General features: G+C 37.9%; 1 protein-coding gene across 3 annotated transcripts in view; it reads right to left on the bottom strand.

Annotated features, from left to right (window-relative positions):
* Positions 1–22,984, bottom strand: part of LOC135263748 (contactin-5-like) — a 382,506-nt gene that overhangs the window by 44,353 nt on the left and 315,169 nt on the right. For 2 of the 3 annotated variants that reach the window (XM_064352104.1, XM_064352102.1), the window contains 3 exons: positions 13,682–13,809; positions 12,687–12,862; positions 919–1,039 (listed from right to left, as the gene is read on the bottom strand). In XM_064352104.1, the coding sequence (XP_064208174.1) occupies positions 919–1,039; positions 12,687–12,862; positions 13,682–13,809 (425 nt within the window). The remainder of the gene's footprint in view (positions 1–918; positions 1,040–12,686; positions 12,863–13,681; positions 13,810–22,984) is intronic. The other variant, XM_064352101.1, reaches the window with a different exon arrangement.

Genomic DNA, 22,984 nt, shown 5'->3' with positions numbered 1-22,984 from the left:
CGTCTAACGCTTACATTACAGTGTAAAATATTTACATTATATAACACCACTAACCTATTTAAAGATACTCAATTTCAAAAATAACGTATATAACCGAAATATTTTGAACGGTAATACTTACATAGCAATGATGAAATCTCCTCTATGTTCAGTAGATAGAGACAGAGACGGTATCAATGATATTGTTCTATTCGCTTCTGTTTTGCTCCAGAAAACGATGTCAGCTAGGTCTATCAGCAAACATATGGTTTAGCTATGTTCAGAAGTCCTCAATAATAATAGTATTTTCCAAGAAATTACGAAATATCCTTGAACACGTTTCGTTAGGTGCATCGTATTTGTCTGCTAACAGAGTGATTGCGTAAGTGAATGCTATGCTAAGAATATTTTCTGTTACGCTGACCTATAAAACGCTATTCCAAAAGCAGAATTAGACATGTTATACATCGTTAGAAATCTTATACTCTCGCCTACTGAATAAATGAATTGTCAATCAAGTCAGACTGTACTAAAAAGGGCGACGACGCCGTAAACAACAGGTGTGGTGTTACGCACAGCTATTTTGGAAGATACCCAGGCGTCACAGATGCGCCTATATTTCCCAAACGGATTGTCCAAGACAATATATGACCACGCAGTCTCAAAAGAGACATCTCTACACGTAAAACCAACAGTAAGGTTTTATATTTATTCAATATTTAGTCCCAGATATTGACTGTAGAATGACATGGTATCATTTTTAAAAACTTTTTCTCGTTTATTTCGTTATTCAGTGAGCAGCGTTTTCACTGCTGTATAGGCATATCTTAGTGCTATTGTCGGGTTTATCTTGCTGCTATGACGGAATACGATTTTTTAGTGGTGAAAGAATATTTGCAAGGGTTTGCAAGGATCGCCCAGTACAGGTAAGCAGCTCACCTCGGACCTGCAGCTCCGCCTCGGCGTACACTGTGTCCGCACTGGTCTGCGTCTGGCAACCATACTTCCCAGCATGTTTCAGGAGGATGCTCCTGATCATCAGGTCTGCAGTGGAAGACTGCTGCAAGATGGGACAGCATGCAAAATAAACAAAAAAAAGAAAGGAGAAAAATATAATGGAGGAGAAGGACAGGAGAAAAGAGAAAAGGAGAATAAAGAAAAGAGAAGGATAAGGTGAAGAAGAATTAGAAGTCGATGGAGCGGAAGAGTGGGGAGTGAGGAGAAGCAAATAAGAACACTGCTAATTTGTTTTCACAACATCAATACAATGTCCTGCTGGCAGCATACTCAGTAAGAAGAAAGAACTTCAGGATTGAGAACCACCGGCGAACATGTCCACGAACACTGTTGTCGGTATACTCAGTGAGAACACCGCACCGTTTAAAGCCACTCCACGCCGCTGGGGCATGAATAATTACGAATAATTACGAGGCAGCTATTCACCAGGGCTGGAATCTTGCCCGGACCTCCGTCTCGTGGCTACGCCATGGATGTATAAAGAGAAGGGCTACATGAGATCACAACACAAAACAAAAAGTTTAAAGTGTTTAAAGCGGCTTTAGTTTATCTAGCTATGCAAAAGAATAAAAAAGGCGAAGGAGATGGTACGTTTGCCCTCTAAATCAGAGTAGGACGGAGAATGGAGAGTTTTGTCTGTACATTCGGCAAATGCAGAGTTTAGATGAGGGGGTCCACTTTCTCTTATTTCCGAATGTGTGCTAGGCATTTTGATGACTTGCTGAAACGAGTAGCACCATTCATCAAACATGCAGGAACTCACAAAATTCCCATCTCTAGCCTACAGAAGAGAGATTGGTGTTGACTCTCCGTCCGTTAGCATGTGAAGTCCGCCCTCTGAACTCTCAACCGTGACGTAACCAAACATGTGATATTTGGACCAATATCTGAGAGGGGGAGGTTGGAGAACAAGAAACACATTTTCTAAAAGTTCTCCCTGGAGGCCGTTGCACACTGCACCGTGAGAACACACAACACCGCGTCTTTTTGTTCTTCAGTTGTTCTCATTACGTCTTTTTACTCAAAAAGTTCTGTTTCTTACGAAGTATACTGCCTACTTTTGAGTATCTGGCTCTTGTGGATTAAGAAGCCAGAGGGCCTAGCTATACACAGGGTGGTTTCCTCCCTGGCTTGAAATGAGAAGGACTCAGGCAGCGCGGGGAGATATTTGCAGTTCTACAGGCAGTTTTTTACTGCAACGTGGGATGCCGATTAAAAGGCAGGAATCAATGGCCAAGCTCTTTCTGCCAGCTTTGCATTTGTGGAGAAACAGTGTGGGCTCAGTATAGTGTAGAGAGGATATCCCTCCTTTTAGCTGCCTGATCACAGGCTATCATTGGAAGTAGTCAGTAGCCTGAAAAGGATGGAGAGCTGCTATTTATGATGTAACAGGGTCTTTCCCCAGCTGACTTGCTTCAGACTGGATCCATCAATTCAACACTTTCAAGGCCAACAGTCCTGTGATTCATACTACAGCTTCTGTTTCATCTCTCCCATGCACCTTGTCCTTAGCTAACGTGTTAGGGAAAGTAATCAGCACTTGGGGGCAGGGGGTGTCAGTCCCATTTCAGTTTAGTAATTTTAAAACTCCCCATGCTTGTTCTGTCAGGATTTTTCAATTAATGTTATTAAAGAAGAATGGTTATGTTGAAAAGGACGTCATACCTACAACTTTGATGTTATGGGCTTGTTTTGCACCAACTGGTCCACTGTTAAGGTCACTGGAATTGTGAACTCCAACAAGTGGCAATCCATATTTTGACAAAAATGGCCAGGTACAGTACTTGCTGGAGTTCATGATATCCCACCAACAAGAGTCTTTAAACCCCCCCCCCCCCCAAAAAAAAAATCAAGTAAAAATAAATGAATTATCTGATAGTGCAGAAAATAAGTGCTAGGTCTAGGCCTGCCGCCTAAGTTGATTACAAATAAAATGAAGTGAAATCAACAATAGCTCACATCTTTGAATTATTGCTGCTATCAGACAACTGTTCATGACAGAGGAGCTATAGCCTAGCAAACATGAACACATAACAATACACTGTCATATGTAAGCCTGCTGCTACTCAGCAAACTGCTCATACATGAAGAACACAGCAACTATAACTTACAGTCAATTGCATCTCAATAATATAATCAGCAGCACAATTATATTGCATACATTAAGAATCTGCAGCAAATCAAATCCAAATAATAATGGACAGTAGGAATAAGCGCAGACCTACACACACAACAGATCCACCTACTTATAGGTCCAATGTAGTGTGATAGGATTAATAATCTACGCAGTAACATGTCACATTAACATTCAAAGTAGGTCAGGGTTTTAATGAAACTAGAAAGGGGTAGCCTACTGATTTAGAAGCTTTTTGAGCTGAAAAGTCTGTGATGTTAATGGTATCACTGAAATCCAGGGTGTTTAACAAGTCACATAATAAGGATTTGCGAGTGAGACTGCTCAGCCTTTTTTGTCCCATGATCATCTTATTTTGTTCTTTATCAAGGACAGTTTCGAAAATGAATGCTCCCCAGATTAATCATTAATCACAGGCAAAGTTCAATTCGGTACAATGTGTGGAACAGTCCTTTACCTTAAATCCGTAAAAATTCCCTTGCGCCTGGTTGTGGCTTATTTGTGGCTGATGGCTAACCAGCTAGCATTAGCTAAATTGGACATTTGGAGGGAATTGTGTGTGCATGTCCACTGTGCTAGCTTGCTGAAAAAACAATATCAACTTGTGATTGCAGAAGCTGAAATGTATAATAAAAAAACACTTGTTTCACATGGAAAGTGTTGTGAATGAATATAATATAGAGGGGTACAAACTTATTAGGAAGGATAGATCCAGGAAGAGAGGTGGGGGTGTAGCTCTCTATGTAAAAGAAAATTTTAATGTGCAGAAACTTCACCAGAAATTGACCAGCTCGTGCCTAGTGAGGATATTTGGATAAAGCTCATACGGGAACATAAAAATGGCCTTACGGTAGGAGTGTGTTACCAGCCGCCAGCTTCAGACAGTAGTGTGAACTCAAAGCTCTATGGAAACCTAAAACAAGCTTGTCAGGAATGTGAGACCATTATTATGGGTGACCTCAATTACCCTGCTATTAATTGGGAATTGATGACAGGACAAGGAAAAAGTGAGGAAGAATTTTTAGATGTTATAAATGACCTTTTTTTGGCACACTATGTCAATCAGCCTACAAGAGGGAAATCAATTCTCGATCTGGTGCTATGTAATGATCCTGACAGAATGTGTAGCATAGAAATAATTGAGCCACATGGGATCAAAACTAATCTGCAATTAGTTTTGATGTATTGTGGAAAATTAACAAGGCCTCATCTGTGGCCAGAACTTTAAATTTTAGACGAGCCAATTTCAACAAGATGTGAGAACATTTAAGTAATATTAACTAGGTGCAACTTGTTGAATGAAAAGTGGGACAGGTTCAAAAGAGTTATTCTTGAGGGACAATCTAAATTTATTCCAAAGCTAAAAAAACGTAAGTTGAAGAAGCGGTCTGCCCAGTGGATGAACAAAGCCATACGAGAGAGTTTGAGAAAAAACTTATATATCTTATATCTAAGATATATAAAATTCACAGCACTGAGCGTAATAAGGCTGAATATTGTAATATGCCTTATTACGGTTAAAAAGAACTACGGGAAGCCAAGAAGCTCTTTGCCCAAGATGCAAAAAGTAATTCTAATATACTGCCATACATATAATTAGAAACAAGTGTTTCTTGAAAATAGCGATAGCGAATAGCCAGAACGGTTTTCAGAATGGAAGGACATGCATGACAAACCTGCTGGGACTCTTTAAAGATATGTATTAAAGAAGATGTATTAAAGAAGTATTATCACTGGCTTATTTGAGTTTGATGCATATGGTCAAGTGACTTTGAATGGCTGCTGCTGGAAAGCAGAGCTCTTTACAACAGAGCTCTTTTTTTTTGAAATCTTAAAATAACTAATATCTTTCATATGTTTTTATGACATATTTATATAATTGAAGACATTCATACCATATTAAAGCCTGCATGTCTGAACTGGTGGGATTCCGTTTGAAAAAAATACATACGGCATTGACTTTATAGCCTTATTATGTTAGCTATGTATAGCGATATGTATATACATTTTGCATGTACGTAGTACATGCAGATGTATGTTTTTATATATACACATGTGTGATATATATTTTCATATATATGTACCATACTGTTATGGATTCTGTAGGTGATTGTGTATTATTCTCATTATTGATTACACATTAGGCCTATTTTCTTGTATTTTGTTTTCTTGAAGAAGGAAGTACTGATGTGTTTCTGCCTTGACCACTCCTTCATGTACTTCCTCTACTATGATAGGTAAGATTGCCCAGTGCGGTGGTTTATCCAGTGCTGCCTGAGGAATAGAATAAGCTCCCAAAACGCACCGTGGCATCAGCACATATACAGCTGTGCTGATAGCATTTGCTCCTGTGGCTACTTATTAGCTTTATGCAGTTTTAGCCTAATACATTTATTTCTTCAGAAGAATTTCCCTATTTTTTGTTTAAAATTTAAATTCTTGCATTGCTAGACTTCTGTCAGGAAAGAAAAAGGCAAGCCAAATCCAAGTGATTGTTTCTGCAACTTAGCTCTCAGACCATATTTCTACATTTCTGAGAATAGTGATGACCAGGGAAATGAAAGTGGGTGTGCAACCAATCAGATGTAGAGTATAGTTACTTGGCCAGATGTATACAGCCATTTTAGTAGGAATCTGATTGGGAAACTGGGGTTAACACCCCTAATCTTTTCAAAAAGTGCCATGGGATCTTTAATGACCACAATGAGTGAGGACTTTGGGTTAATCTCATCTGAAGGACGGTCTAATTGCTTAAATCCTCTATTAAAAGACAATGATTATTCGAAAATTAAACCCATAGAATGCATTGGGTTAAACACAGCAGACAAACAGTAGATGGCCCTATTAAGGATGTTTAATGAAGGCCTGCTAGCCTTTGTCAAACCAAGTAGTCTCCCCGGGACTATAGTTATCAGAGAACAATGATTCATTCTGGGGGTGTCAGTGCAGTATAATGGTCGGGGAACTTGACTTCAGTTGCTTTGTTAAATACGCAGCTGGATAAATGGACTGTATGTGCAAAGTATGCTGTGAAAATTGCTCTGGATAAGAGCATCTGCTAAATGCCATTTCACAGTTTGTGCTACCACCAGCACACTCAGTCATAAACTCAATAAACTTTTTCTCACTAGCGTCGGATATTTAGTTTTTAGATTATCGCCTTTGAGAAACAGACAATATAATCTGTGTCATCTTCAGGAATGTATCTGTTTTCTATCTGGCCCCTCTTCCCACTCTTCGCTCCTCCACATGATACGAACATCCTAGTGGCAGTTAGTCATGCTTTGGGGTCTGTTTTTCTCCCCCTCCTTGCATAGAAACCTACATGTCCTGGAGAATTTCTCCTTTCAATGTTTTATTGCTTTATTACTTGAAGACAGCACACCATTTGGGTGGGTGGATGTTTACTGCAAATACAACATAAATAATTAATTGCAAGTGATAACACATCCCAGGGATTCTCAATCATACAGATTATCTAACACTTTCATTTTATCCAGTTTACTGTAAGGTAAATGCTCCCTTGAGAACCTAAAACCAGCATACACAGTCAGTACGTTTACATGCACAGTTGAAATTGATCTGTATTAATAGCTCGATTTAGCCAAAGATGAGATTTAATTGGATTATTGTCTTTGTCCCAATATACATGACTCTGAAAGAATCGATTTATTGACTGATTTTTTGGTTAATTACTGTGGTGATAGAAGTGACAATAATTAAGTGGTACTGTGCTGTTAGCCTTCATTGATCACCGTACAAGGTTAATGTGAAGTAGCTAGCACAATCGGACAGCAATAATACATAAAAATGTACTTTGAATGGTACTTGCTCAATCAAGCGGTAAATGTGAAAAACATTTGATTATAGTCAGCGGCACCAACATTTTCTGTCACACCCTAAATAAATGGCAAAAGTCCCAGTAGAAGATTGAATTAAATCTTTTAAAGTTATATATTTTCTGAGACGTTATTGATTCCACTTGGCCATCATGAGCGTATAGTTGCGTATAGTTGCGGATGTAAATTACGGAACATGCGCAGAGCACCTAGGCCAATTTTTGGCCTACTGAAGAGTATACATGCTGTAGTAAATCGACCCCCAACCGCATTATCTAGGTATGTTAGTCTGACTCTGAATTTCTTGGAAAATACTATTATTATTGAGGACTTCTGGGCATAGCTAAGCCATATGTTTACTGATAAACCTAACTGACATCGTTTTCTGGAGCAAAATACAAGCAGATAGAACTGTATAATTTTGGTTTGTTCTCATATCGCATAAGCTGGCTTTTTCCACGATGTTTGAAAATTTTGAAAAGTGCATAGAGACATATTACGAGTGTGTCAAACATCTTGGGCAATTTGGTTTGCCTGGAACACGCCAAGGAATAGACTCAGTCTGTTTTTGTTTTGATTTTGTCCACGGGCTAAGGTCTTTGCAAACTTCTTATTTTAATTTCCGGCAGACTAGGCACAGGTAGTGCATTGCTGCCATAGACTGTATAAAAATATACCGGTTAAAAACATGTATATACCGGTTGTTTTTAACCTCCCACCGGTTAAAAACAACGCATTTGATCTTTGCAAATGGAAATGATGTACGTGTTTATTTGCATATTGAGCGGGGAAGTGAGATCCGATCACAAGTGGTCACTCGAGACACACATGGAGATGCATTCTAATGCCAGGTGTGAACTGACAACCGTCTCGACTGAATCTGGACACAATCTGGATATATTCAGATACAAACTACAGGTGTGAACAGGGCCATTATGTTTGATGCATGACGTTCGTGCCCCCACGGGAGCGAGCAGCTGCACGGCTGCTGTTCTCCCGCTTGTTCTTTCTGATGTATAATGTAAGGCAGCTTGCTACCTACAAATTACCAGCAACGTTTTTTTTTCATTCATGTAAAAAACGGGTTAAAAAAACTAGCTAATGAGTGCCGAGGAGTCAGGTGAAGGCAGGGGAGAGACAAAGAGAAAGTCGTCGGAAAAACTGAGGTTGAAGTTGAACTCACAGACTAGGTAAGGCCAGTTATGCAGTGAGTGACTTTTTGGACATTTTGAAAAGAGACATGCTTTCACAAGAACAAACAAATATTGATATAGCTTATTAAATACATTGACACAGCATAACGTAATAATTCTACACTGATGACTTATACAACTGTTGTTTCCATGCTGATGAATTGTAACATTACAGCTCTCAATTATAACAATTACATTTTTGAGCGATTGCAATTTAATTGTAGGCTATTTGACATTATCCGTAGACCAGGCTTTTTAGTGTGAGTCTCATTTATTTGAGTAGGGTCCAGGAAGTTGCCTGCTTCCACGCAGTAGTGCGCAAATGTTTTTCTTCCCTTTGTGGCTGTTGGTATTGCACTCATGGGCTGAAGTATGTGAGTAGGCGCGTCAAACAAGGTTGTTGCTTACAATAAATATGCTATCTTTGTGAAATTACATATTTACATGTATGATTTCTCTTTTTTGGCTGTGTACGATAATTCTCTTTAAAATCCGATAATTTTAAGCCTCCGGTACGATAGTTTAATATTTCCCACCCGGCAACGCTGGCTAGCTAGCTGTTATACAGCTACACGGCATCTCCGTTTGCAGTCCCTTACAACACTTGCGATGTCTGACGCTGATTCTGATACCGACCGTAATGAAGAATTATATCCCCCAAAAAGTGAACTGGTTCATCCGTGTGGACTCACTTTGGATTCAGGAAAAATTATTTTTATTATTTTAAATATACAATTACAAGGAGTGAACTATTCATTTGCATTTTTGTTTTATTTTTCAATTAAAATCGTTTTAAAAATCTGCAGATCCATAAATAAACCGATCGAGTTGTAAACTTTGTGTGATACCTGATACTGTGATATACCGAAAATCGTGATATTGAGTAGTACGATTATCATACCGTGAAATTTTCGTACCGTCACATCCCTAATGTAAACCCACTGAGTGATGTACCAGCGGTTACCAGTAAACTTAGCCGCTTTCGGACAAGCCTAAGGCAGTTCCACCCCAAAGTCCCCAATTTTAGCCCACTCAGCCGTTCGGTCCATCTGTCCTATGATTTCTTCTGTAACCCAATACTACCACCGAAGTAGCCTACATTATTTTCTAATAACCGGGACAGTCCGGAGGGGTTTATTCCACTTATATACAATGGGCTACCAACAATGACTGTATATGGTTACTTTTGTATTTATAGATTTTTATCGATTTAATCACCTGGAATTGAAATATTCTTCTGCAGCCGTTTGGGCATATTTTACCGTTGTCAAGCAAAACTGTTGTTGGTAGTTGAACTTGGACCGTTGTTATGCAACAAATAGGATATAACAGGCCAATAGTCAGATTGTAACTGTTTTATATATCCTCTCAAACACATTCATTATGTTTTTATGCGAACATTCACTTTCATGTCTTGACATTCGAGGCGACAGAATGCATTCACATTTCCAATATAACTGGCAACAACAGCAGAAAACATGCACACGTTGTAAACAATTTGCTGTTTGATTACTTTCTCATCGTCAATTCCATATAGGCTAATCGCAAAATGACAAGAATAGAACGAAAACTCAGACTTGCGTGAAAATTTAAGTTAGCAGTGGTACAGCCACCGTTTGCTTTCCTTCGAAGTTACTGCTAGCCGAGCAGCGAAGTGTGCCCTCCAGATGCGAACCATGCACCATAAATTAGTCCATAGTCTTCCTGGTCTTTTTGTGGAATTGAAGAATGGCAGAGTAAAATTACGGCAGTCTGAAAAAGCTAAAGGGATGATTACTAGAATTAACCTGTTATTTTACCCTGACAAAAAGTGCGGAAGGTTATTTCCAATTTGCTTTTACTGTAGGCTATCACCAATGTGAATTACGCAGAACTACCACATACCTCACATAACTGTATCAAACATTTTGAGTCAATTACAACGGGCTAACAAAGAAAATCCGGAAGAAAATATTCAGCAACCAAATTAATCCGTTTGAATGTTTTGGTACGTAATATGCTGTCCCAGCACGAATGCTTAGCATTTTATAAAACAAATACTAAAGCAAGAAAAGAACAGAAGAGCACACGTTATAATTCCAAGACGTTGGCAGGCTATAACCAAAACTAGGCTACTGCGCCGCATAACATACAAGTTTGATTTTAAGTTATTATGAAAATAAATCGGTTTGCGGCTGGAGATTTTTAAACATGGCGGCTGAAATTAAAAAAAATAACACTGCAAGTAGTCGACCAATCAGAAATTGTCAGTGCTTGCGCCCCACCCCAAAGGTTCCTGTACTTTTGGAAAGTACTACCCCCTGAGCAGGAACCTTTTTGGGGGTAAAATAAAGCTAAACTAAATTTAGACCCTAGTTCCTGCGGTGGAAACGCACTGAGTTCCTCAAAGGTTCCTAGTTCCGGGGTAAAGTTCCTGCGGTGGGAACGCGGCTAGAGTGTGAAAACCAATCGTTGGGACACCACAATTTATTTGCACTGGGTTGGATTCTGGATAGCATAGTGTACACATTCCCTGCCTCCAGACCATGTGGAAAATCATGCTAAATGTGTACTGTTAGCCTGAGGACATCTTCTCATAAAAATCAAAGTGGGCTAGTCGATTAAAAAAGCAAGATTGCCCAATGTGCAGATGCCCGTGACTATCTTCACCAACACAGACTTACTCATCTCGATTTCTCCCAAGCCAAAATTGTGCGTGCATGCTCTCACACATATACACTTACTTGAACATGCTAGTCCTTGTAAGCCAATAGAGAGAAAGACTCTACAATACAAAATAACAATTATGACAGGATAATATCCTGTCTACCTTCTCAAATCATCATTGTCAAATAACATCTGAATTAATGTTTTTTTTAAATTTATGGAATTCAATTATAAAATTCATTACAGCCTAGACATAAAATACCCTAGACATATATAACTAGTAAATATAATGCCCTTTGAATATAAATATCATATCTATACAGAGATTTTAAGTTTGTGTAGCAGAAGTAAGCCCAATCCTTAATATTCTCTAATTTACTAGAGAGCGTATTTACTACTCTTACTGCACATCCAATAGTCCAATAAGCCTTTCGGACATTTTTTTTTTGGGCAAGTGCTGAGCATAGCTTTCCAGGATACGACAACATGTCAAGATACAGTACGATAAAAATACTGTATTAATTGTGATGTATTCCGGAACTGGCTGGATGTTTTTACACCTTATTGTTTATTTTTTTTTAAGTAATAATCTCGAAGATTTTCATTAAAATAAAAAATCCACAGGAAATACTGAATTGTAATTGTTGCACGTTTCAAATGCAATAGAAAAAGTGCAAGTTTAAGATAACGTTCAGCTAAAATAATAGTGGGCCACCCGCCTTCTGCAACTTTGGCTGCTTGTCTGTATCTATGTCTGAAGCAGGCTGCATACGATTGTACAGCAGCAAAGGAGAAACAGATCCTCTGAAATAATCCAGAATGAGTTGCAGTTTAGCTTCAATGCCGTGCATATTCTATTCTCCACTTTTGATTCTGTTATCGTCAGTTGGTATTTCATTATTGTGACGTCTGGGGGTTGAAACCTTTAAAATTGACTTTTGCATTTAAGTTCAGCGAGGATGCTTTCTGTCGCAATGTGTCACATTTGCAAATTATTGCTGCGTTCAGCGAAAAGCAAAAACTTGCTCTCAATGTAACTTCCCCTTCCATTTCCTGCACTGAAAACCAGAGGAAGAGCCAGGCTGCGATTCATTCTCCACTGGAAATAGGCAATCAAAGTCACATTAATGAACTTCTGAAGGGCTTGCACTTGCTCTCACGCTTACTTGTTTCACTGGATTGCATTCCTGCGTTGATTTCTTCTGATCTGAATTGCATTTGCAGAAAAAAGTGAATTGGGTTGAAAGACACCTGAGGGGGTCTATGAGAGATTCAAGCGCAGGGACAGGGTCTAAAGGGACGTGCTGTACTAGGAACAAACTACTATACAGCTATACTGACAAGATTATTTGTGGGTTTTATTTTTCCTTGAAAAAAGAAATGTCAACAGGAAGTTAACATTTGAAGATTTAAAAGGTTTTTGAAAGGTTTAATCCAAAATAACACTGTTTAGATTTTGGTTCAGTGTTCAAACTGGTTGTTGTCTACAGGCTCAGTGCCTCCAACACTTTTCTTGCCCCACAAAAAACAAAAGTTAAAACGGAAATTTACATTTTAAGTTTTTATTTTTTACGGATGTATTTTATTAATTCATTTCATATTTTGAATACAAAAATATTCATATGTCATATTTGGAACCAACCAGAAGTCTCAGACACCAACCTCAGTGTTTAAGCCAAAATGAAACATATTGCCCTGTGTAGAAACTTGGTGCCTCCATCCAGTTGTGCCTCTAACCCCTCACCCCCCACAAAAAAGTCAAATAGAAGTTCATATTTCAAGATATATATACAAAATAAGTTATGAAAAAAGTTTAACTGTCATACATTCAAAATTTAAATGAGTAGCCTACTGTAAGGTTCAGTGTTGAACACTTACTGTTCTGATGTACTCAAAGTGGCCCCCTTCTTGTTGGAAGTTGAGTGGATGGCGGTTGCGAAGCCAGAGGAAGGACACATCGAGTGAGGGATCGTGGGACGCCTTGCAGCTGAGGACCACACTCTCACCCACTGACACCTCGACACGCGTTGGGGACAAATCCACCCGTAAGGGGTCTGCAACAACAAACATCACATCCAAAAACTGCGAGAGACCTGCACAAGGATGTCACTACTTCTCTTATTTTTATTTTTATTTTTGGATTGTTATTGCTATTTTAATTTATTTTTTTATTTTTTACTTTACCAATGAGGCCAACAGCACATTGTGTGGGTCAATTATTATTTAATTATTTGAAATACTTTAATCCTTTAGACACCAGCAAAATTCCTGCAGGTTAGTAGCAATTTGACATTTTGGCTGTCACACATCCATGCCATACACAGGGCCGGTTCTGCCGTCATGCCTATGGCAGAAGAAAGCCCCCCAGAAGAAAGTTATGATTCACTTTTTCTTCATTAATGGCTACATAATATTAGATTTTCTAGCTAGTAATCCGAAGATAACAAGACATACCCTGTTCAGATTGTAGGCTACAGATCCTGGTTATGCTCTTACTTCTATCTCATAGTTAGCTCTTTTTGAGCTAACTATGAGATAGCATAGTCGATAACATTTTACTTGATCTATATGCCATAAAGCCAACATGAAGTCTAGATTGTCATAAACATATCATAACACATACTGTATCCAGTCTAGCGAATTACAGTTTGTTACAGATGCCATAACACTGTCATGTATGCCACAATAATTTTGTAACAGTTATTTTTAAACCAGCATTATAAAATTTCCTCCTGACAGTCTTATGACATTTGTTGTGAGCTGTAATACACTGTCATGCCTGGCTATGACAGGTGTTATATGAGAGTTCTGACAGTGTCATGTAGATATGTGTGACATACAGTAAAGTGTTGCTAAAAGCTCTCCCTACCCACCTTTGACTGACAGCACGATGGCCCTTTCGGCAGTGCCGAATGGGTTCTCAGCACGGCACATGTAGGTTCCCTCGTCTGCTCGACTGGAGTTCACAATCCTGAGGGTGTTGTTCCGCAGTACCATGATCCTGAGGAGGAGGAGGAAGCGAACAAAAACAATCAATACAACTGTAAATAATAAATGTTCTCTGGAACAGGAAAAAATAAGGCTTGATAATTGAATTACTTTCCAGCCAAGGCATGCCTTTTAGATTAGTTTGTTTAGCAACTGAGAGAGAAATGTGTCAAAATACAGAGAAAAAAAAAAGAAAGAAAGAAAGGAGTTTCTCTCACGTTCTGTCTAATTTAATCTCCAGGAAAATGTACTCTGGCTGTACCTCTGGGATCCTTTGAATACATTTCAAATGTGCCCCATCAAAGTCGTACAGCTTGCACAAACTTATTATGAAGGGAAGACCCCCCCCCCCCCACCCACACCTTTTTTTTTTTTTTTAAGTAATAATCTCGAAGATTTTCATTAAAATAAATGTCTGTTAAGTCACTGTCTATCGCTGAATTAGGTAACACAATGGTGATTGAGCCGATTATAATTATAATAATAATTTATGATTAAAGAACTGGGTGTCTGTGGTGACATTCCCGGGAAAAAATCACAAGCGGCGCACAGTTAGTGACGCGTTTTCCATCACCCGTCAGTGGTTGGTCCATATGTTCCTTCAGCCTTGATGCCCTTTTTTGATGAAATCTCCTTTGTTTTTGTTTTATTCTTCTTATTCTGATTGCTAATTTAACACCCAGCTCAGCTTTATTCTTGAACAGTTTAGCTAGAAAAACCAGAAACAACAAGGCAGTTGTTTCAAAAACATCACACAACAATAATTCACGAAAAAAACTATTTATTGTGCAGAAGATACATAATTGTACGAGCCACAGCGAATCCTGAAAATTCTTCTCTGCAGTGTAAAGATGTTCATACCGAGGAAAAGGTGGATAAAGAACGTTTGTGGAAATTGATTATCACTAATTCTACCCCAGGTCTGCTACAGCATTTTAACCTGGCTCGGCAGTGTAAAGACAGCTTAAGTTAGCCTAATGTTAGACAATGATTGAGTATGTACATAACGTTACTTGTATAACAACCATTTTTTATTCAGTAAATGATAAGTGTAATAGTTGGCGTGGCCCAGGTGCCAACTGACTGACGTCACACAGGCGTCACTGGTTGGATCCGGGTGGATCTATGGGAAGTGAGGTCCAAAACCGCACCTGCAATTACCGTTTCTCGCCATTGGTACTGCCAAAGAGAACGAAACGGAAATCTTCGAGATTGTAACTTTAATAAAGTGAAAAATTCCACATGAGACAATTAGAAATAAAATTGAGGTCATAATCATGTATTAAAATGGAAGACGGAATCTTGTACTAAAAAACATATCATTTGGATTGGATTCTACATCTTCTCTGAAACTTCTAATTTAATAGTTTTCAGCTTTAATTTATGTACCCAGTAAAATGGCTTACTTTAAACTGGTGGAGAAAAAAGCAAATATTTACATGGAATACAAAACCATAATTCTTGCATGGCATTCAGCTTCAGAAAAAATAAAATAGATAAATAAATAATAATTCAAAGTAACAACAAAGTGTAATTCTCAGCCTAAATTAGACAGAAAGAATTATGTTGTTTAGTTTATGCATTTTCCCCAGCTAAGACTCCCCATCCCACAGCAAAGAATAGAAGCTTGCACATACAGGAGCATATAAGACTGGTAGAAAGAAAAATCTTGCTATGTGCAGAGTTTAAGAGGAAACCTCGGCTGAGAGAGATTCATCCAATTAAAGAAAGTAACAGATCCACCAATGTCACAGAAACAGGAAAGACACAAGGCAAAGGACCAGTGGGTACACACATTATGCAAATCAAACAACCTAACCAAAGATAATTCAAAGGAAAAATGTGGAGCATTTTCTCAAAGCAGGTGAAATGCTTCCTGGATAATAAATGAAGCAAAGTTATATACGGTATTTATTTTATCAAATAAAAAGCATTTCATAAAGTGCGGGAGAATCACACTGGTTTGTCTTTAAGGTCACAGTGATATAAGTTTCAGTGGAAGCAGCTTTACAGCCCTATGCTAATGGAATTAATGCTTTCCTTTGATGAAACAAAGCCCCAGAATATTAGCAGCAAACCATGTTAATTACAGGCCTTCATTAAGGCAGCACAGCTGTCAATGTCAGATAAAAGGCTGTAAGGCTCTTGGTTTCTATTCCTTCCTTACTATCCTCCTTATCGAGCAGTCTCTCAACAACACAGCCTTTCCTCTTTTTCTTAAACTGCAAGACCAAAAAAAAAAAAAAAGAATTAAAATAAAATACTACCAATGTTGAAGTCACTCGGGGCAGTGGGGGTAGAAATTCATGAGTGTAATAACTACCACCGCTCAGCTAAGGGAAGATCAGCCTAACTAAGCAACAGTTGGTGTTGTGGAAAAATTTCATTTATGCCTAATAGCATGAATATATATTCTGATATTCATTGCAGCCATAACCAAATGCTCATCTGGAGATTTTGAGTCTCAATAAAAGGCTGCATTTCCATTGCAAATGCCGGCTTAGCAACATATTTTCTGAATTTAAGACTGCATTGGAAAGACTGAAATAGCATTTGGGAGATTACAGCTATCTATTACACTGGTCTTCTATTTTATTTCCTATTGGAAAACATCAGCACACCAGACACTGCTTTCCCCCTGGAGTTCAGAAAACATAACTCACACCAGACATGCTGACAGTTTGTGTAATTATAAGTAACAAACTGAGTCAATGTAATCTACTCCTTACTGAAGTTGCTGTTGCTATAATTCCTGAAACAGATTAACTGTACCAGAAGCCAGAGTGAATTTTTTCCTTTTTAATTATTGCATTTTTTGAAAGTGTACAATCAACCATAATCTCCACTGGCAATGACTAAATTAAAAGCTTGTCCTTCCACCCCCTTAATTGATTGCCTCATTACTGTAATATTGCAAGTGTGTGTGTGCTTGTATGTGTGTGTGCATACTGTGTGTGTGCGTGTGTGTGTGTGTTTGTGGGTCTGTATGTGCATTACATATTACATATGCATGTATATTTGCTTTTGTGTATGTGTGTTTGTTTATGTGTGTGTGTGTCTCCTATGTAAGGAATGCATTCTTATATTTCAATGAGACCTTCATTTCAAAATAGGCAGTGGACTGGTCTAATTGTAACTATTTGGTCAGTCTTTCGAGTCATATTGAGGAGCTGTATAAGGAACATACAGTACCTTTACAAATCTCCTACCACCCATCCTCTTTCTCTCTCCTTTGTGCCATCTCTACTATTTCAAACAAGTATAATGTAGCATGTTGTGTGAAACAGGATTGGTATTTGCTTTTACAAAAAGATGTGGCAATTTAATTTTAGTCTGTTACCTTATTCTCTATCACTCCCCATCTCTCTCTATCTACCTTTCTTACTACCTTTCACCCTACTGTTTAGCAAAATAATTAGATATCGTGGAGGTGCTGGAAACAAGACTCTGTACTTGGATTTACTGTACTGTGAAATCTATGAGATCAAGGGCTCTATTTTCCGGCTGGCGCATGGCGTGTTGCCTGATGTTGCACTGGAAAAATGGTATTTTTGCTATATATTTTGACTCACCTGCGCGGTTTGGTCATTTTGTGGCTGGCTGTATGCCGAACAGAGAGAGGAGCCACTGCTGTCAGTCAATGTTGCACAGCGCAGTGCAATTATGGTAGCTCAGTGGAATTTTTGGGTCAGTCTAGTCTGTCATATGCACTGTTCACCACCTGCCCAAAACCCAGACCACGTCTAAGGTGTATGGTGCAGGCCATTGTCCAGTGGATGAGTAATTATGGGGAGTTTGATTATTAATAAAATATTTTGCAACAATCTCTCTTTTGTAATAATAAATGTATTATAAATAATAAATAATAAACATAATGTTGCCATAAAACAAAAATGCAAAATAATTAGCATTTTAGTGAAACAAATAATAGTCATTACAAATTCCTAAATGTATTAGTTCACACTTACATAATTGAGCAGTCTAATGTATTGTATCGGTGGAAATTAAAAAATCTGCTTGAACATGTATTGTCCAGTTGTTTTCTACATAATAATATTTGCGCAAAAAAAATTGTTTCGCATGTATACTTTATTTCAAACGGTTATAATACAGGTAACAAAAAACTGCATAAATAGTTAATATTGGCAATATTTATGGGACAAAAAGAACATACTGTGCATGGATGTTGAGCCCAGCAACCAGTTAGGAAGGTCTGTATGTGGGATTGAATCAGTTGTGGTTTTGTCATGTTCTCGATACACTTATTTTGTCTATATAGTCAGGTCAATACGAAAGAGGAAAGACACCTTTTTCAATCAACCTTGATTTTCCTCATTTTTTGGCCAGTTACTAATCATGTGAGGTGGAATCCACCTCTTCTATACCTTTCTATATGTATGTTCTATTTAAATTATATATGTAGATGTGATAGCCATGCTGAGTGGGGATAGACTTGCTGTTTCATAGCAATGTTTATGAGTAAGTAATACAAGTTAAACATATGCTGACTTGGAACCAGGATGTTAATACAATATATGAAATTCATTTTCTATTTGTGATTCCAGATGTTGTGCCAATACTCAAAAATGTTTCATTCAATTTGATTATGTATTATCTTTACGTTTGTTGTAGGCATAGCCTACATTAAGGTAAACACATTAAATATATTGACTACATATAACATTAAATATAGTAGTATGGACAAAACTGATAAAAAATTCCAACAGAAGGAGAAAATAAATTCCTACAGTAAAGTGACCTTATGCAGCACCATGTAGGTATTAGGTATTTCTGTGAAGGTTTGGCCATAACGGAATAGCAACGTGAGGATTATCACATTGGCTTAAGCTCCTCTTAGCAATGCCTGTTTGACATTTCTTGTAGTTAGAGATCAATAGCATGTCCCCTCAAACATACAACTCTGAGTCAGCTGCTTCCTTCCGCTCCAGTATTTTACTCCAGGTTTTGACATAGCCGTTTAGCCTTGACGCTTTGAGAACAGAGGATCCCAGTGGTTCTCCTTTTAAATAAATGGCCAAGCAGGCAGCTCCTTTACCCTGTCAGCAGAAAAAAGGGCCTGTGCTTAATTCCGGAACGTCCGCTTCACAGGCACATTCCAAGATCAATTACAGCCAGCAGCTGGGGATTTTGGAATCGCCAGCGAATGGTTGAGAAGACTGGAACCAACCCTTTCGGCGATGGAGTTATGCTTTAAGAACATTTCAGAATAACTTAATGTGCTGAAGGGCAGTGACATGCTTTGTATCCTTACAGAACCAGCAATTAAATGGGAACCACAGATTCTTTAAGCACAATAGATGGCCTTTGTTCATTCAGTCCTCTACTTCTTTACTACGGGAGAGTCTGGTTGCTAACAAAGTTTCCAGTGCTATATTACACATCATTACACTGTCATAATAACTGCATCAAATTATGGAAGCATAAACCTGCAAAAATATAGTTCCTGCTAACTGATTAAATTAAATGTAAGCATACATTTAGCTATTGTATTTACTTATTGTGTGCCAAATATCATGCCAAAACACCACTGAAAATGCATTCTTTCAGATTGCATTAACAATTCATTGTTTGCGTTATGTACATCAATATCGTAATTCACATGCAGTATTTATTTTTCTTTAACATTACAGTATAACACTGCCATAATGCTAAAAAAAGTTAATTCAATATATTATCTTTTTGTGATTCCAAATATTGTGCCAATATTCAAACTGAAATGCTTCATTCAGTTTGATTATGTATTTTCTTTACCTTTGTACTACAACACTAAACAAGTGAAAATAAAACTGCTATTTGGATGAATAATTTTACTTCTTCTGTGGGTGGGCAGCGCTAGTTGTGGCATTACTAATTATCATCTTATGAATTGACATGGTCTAAGCGGTTGTTAGTCCATTATTTTAAGGTCCCAGAATTCTTGAAGACCACTTTTGAACAACACAGCAATGAAGAATGACGGTAACCCTGGCAAAGCAAAGCCATTTTTTCAGTGCAAACTGTGGAGTGAAACACATGCAATACATATGTTTCATATTACATATGTCATATTTCATACTCTCCGATACTCAAGATGGTGGCCGGATGTGTCTGTGGATTGTTTGGTGCTTTTCAGTGATGTATTTATTGCATTATTTTAATAAATACTCTCATTTAACTTCATTCAAATGTCAGGATAACTGATAATTATTGCATGAGTTAGTGTTCTATATTACAGTAGACAGTTTCTAGTCAAAAACTTTTAAGCCAAAGACCTTCAAGTTTCCAAGCGTTGTCATCTGGTTGGAAAGCCAGGTTATGAGCAACTGTTTCAGCGAATCCACCTGAGAGAGACTCAGCGTTGCCTTGTAGCTCTTCTGAACTGGCTGAATAGGCTCTACAGCCCGGCTGGCTGACCCAGTATTTACAAACAACTGGGCATGATGGCTCCCCTGTGGCCTTTTAGTCCAATGCTTTTACATAATCTGGTTCTTAAATGGGACATTGATCTTAAACCTTAAATGCACTGCATGAACCAAGTGCCAATACTTAAGTTCCATTCCTCTACATCTGCTAAATGAATTGGAAAACATGATGTCTTTTTAACTTTGTGATTTTAAATTATTTTGTTGTGAAAGATACATCTGTGGGCACAAAGTCTCCTTAAACTAAAAGAAATGCTTGCCATTGTGACACAGAAGCAAAGTCTATGGGTAACTTTTTACAATAATGTCCCGTGAATTGGCATTAACTAATATAGTTGTGAACATGAATTAATAATGTAAAAATACATTTAAAAGCATGGAATTTAGTTAGTTGTTAACAAATACATTAACTAATGTATTAGTTACATGATTATTCAAACATAAGATCGATGTATAATTAATTAACCAAATACATGAACTGTTTTTTTAATCCAAATATGAATTGCCATTAACTAATGTAGCTGCTAACGTGAAATAATTATGTACAAATACATTAGCAAATTTGTACAAAATAACTTTTCAGTAGCTAGTAGTTAGCTTTTCAGTAATGCCAACACCTTACTGTAAAGTGTTACCAGACTATGTTCCTGAACTTTCGGCTGCTTTTGATATGTGTGAATATAGTCTGGCACAGATATAAATCTGCTTATGAGAGAGAGTATTTTCTCATAAATATCTTGGCCTTTGACGGCAAATTGACTTAAAACACATAAAAACTGCATAGAAACTAAAAGTGAGGCCTGGGATTTTCTTTTGAAAGCAAGAAGAAACTTGTACAAGCTACCATGGTGCGCTCCTCTTCATCACTAATACCAGATTACTCACACATCATTGCAGCTTAAAATAAAGAGTGGGCTGGACCTCCTTAACTTCATTACTGTTACCTGGTTTTCCCCCGGTGTGCAGGAACTGCCGCCATGGGCTATGCGTGGCAAATTGTGGTCACTCACTCACTCACGGACGATCTGAGACAGACGTTTAGTAGGACGCATGCACAGGTGGTGCTTCATTTAGTAGGAGTTGGCAAAATGCGAACATGTTAGGGTTAGCTAAAGTAACATTAGGCGATAAAGCTGTGCTTAAAAATGACGTGCCGTTCGAAGTGGTGATTTTGGGAGATGCAGACAGATAAAGGCGTCAGGCTAACCTATTTAGCACGTACGGATCGCCTACTTTAGTTAACCTAGTTAGCGCATACGGATGCTATCCTGCATGCATGAGTAGGAGCTAAGGACACACAGCTACAACCACCGATACAGATGTATGGACACACAGAGGACAACAAATAACGTTACAGAGGTGAGGATGCCTTACCTACCTAGCTATATAGTTATTACAGTTGTTCCGTGGGTCAAGACGGTTTCGTGCTTGTTATACTGAAAGTTAGCTGCCTTCTAACTTGGAATGCATGTAATTACTGTACTGTAAAAGCTGCTTTTACTTATTACATTACATTTATAGGCATTTAGCAGACGCTCTTATCCATAGTGACTTACAACTTTTTACATAGCATTTACATTGTATCCAATTATACAGCTGAATATATACTGAAGGAATGCAGGTTAAGAATTTAAAGCCGGGATCAGCAATATTGTAAATGAGGAGTGTACATTTTTTTTAAATCCCTCTGTTTACTTGTGCCATTGCTCTTCTTAAAAAACAGGTTGTTTTGATCCTGGATGCTGATTAGCTGAGTCTGTATCCTACAGTGATTGTACATTTGAAACAGTAACCGTTTTTAAAATTGCCTATTTGTAAACAGTATGACAAATAATATTACCAAATAAATAATACTGTGCCACCAATTTATTGTTTCTACATGTTTTAACCATTTTATAAAAACAATAGAGCAGGAGAGGCCACACTATCGTGAATTAAGTCACAGCTACAGGGGTGCTGTTAAGCACGACAGGAATCGGATTTACTCTGGGACAAGTCACTGTGATTGTTCCAGAGTAACTGAGCATTATTTCAGTCCTCTGACCTTTTACTGAGAATGTAGCTCTGGCTGGGAAAGGCTGGAATCTTTTACCTGCATATATCTTTCTCCTTCTTTTGTCAGTGATATGAATTGGTCATTATCTTGCTGTCCAAATTGACCAACTGGAATCACTTCAATTCTTAGATATAGGATAAGCTGAAACAGCTGCTGGCAGACCTAACACTCATTTGCTCAAATGACAATATTTTGTCATTTTGAAAACTGTAAACATGATTTACAATATTTCTGCCAAATACCAAAATTAATGGAATTCTATCTCTAACTTACTTTTCAAGATACTGCCCATAACATAACAATTTTGCATGGTTTCTGTTTATTAAAATAGTTGAGAACCCAATATTTAAATGGACAGACCAACTTTCTGTGAAATTTGCTTTTAGGCTATCTTACCCATAGTTTGACGATAAACTTAGATACCTATTTAATTCCTGTGGGTCCATTACAAAAATATTAGACAATATCTACATGTTGCATGGTAACTATGGCACATCTATGAATGGCTACATCCACCCTACAGTTCTATTGAATGAGTTCACTGGACCATCAATCGTTGATCTAATTGGGCACATGATGGCTTAAAAGAAGCCAATGCTTGTGTGAAATCCTTAAGGATTTTTACCCCAAGAAAGAGTTCACATCTACCCTTAACCTGATTCTAATCACATTCACCATAAACCAAATCCCATAGATGCATAATGTTGGGA

This window comes from Anguilla rostrata, chromosome 9 (genome assembly GCF_018555375.3).
Source record: "Anguilla rostrata isolate EN2019 chromosome 9, ASM1855537v3, whole genome shotgun sequence".
NCBI classification, from domain to species: Eukaryota; Metazoa; Chordata; class Actinopteri; order Anguilliformes; family Anguillidae; genus Anguilla; species Anguilla rostrata.
This window is presented reverse-complemented; position numbering and strand designations above follow the sequence as displayed.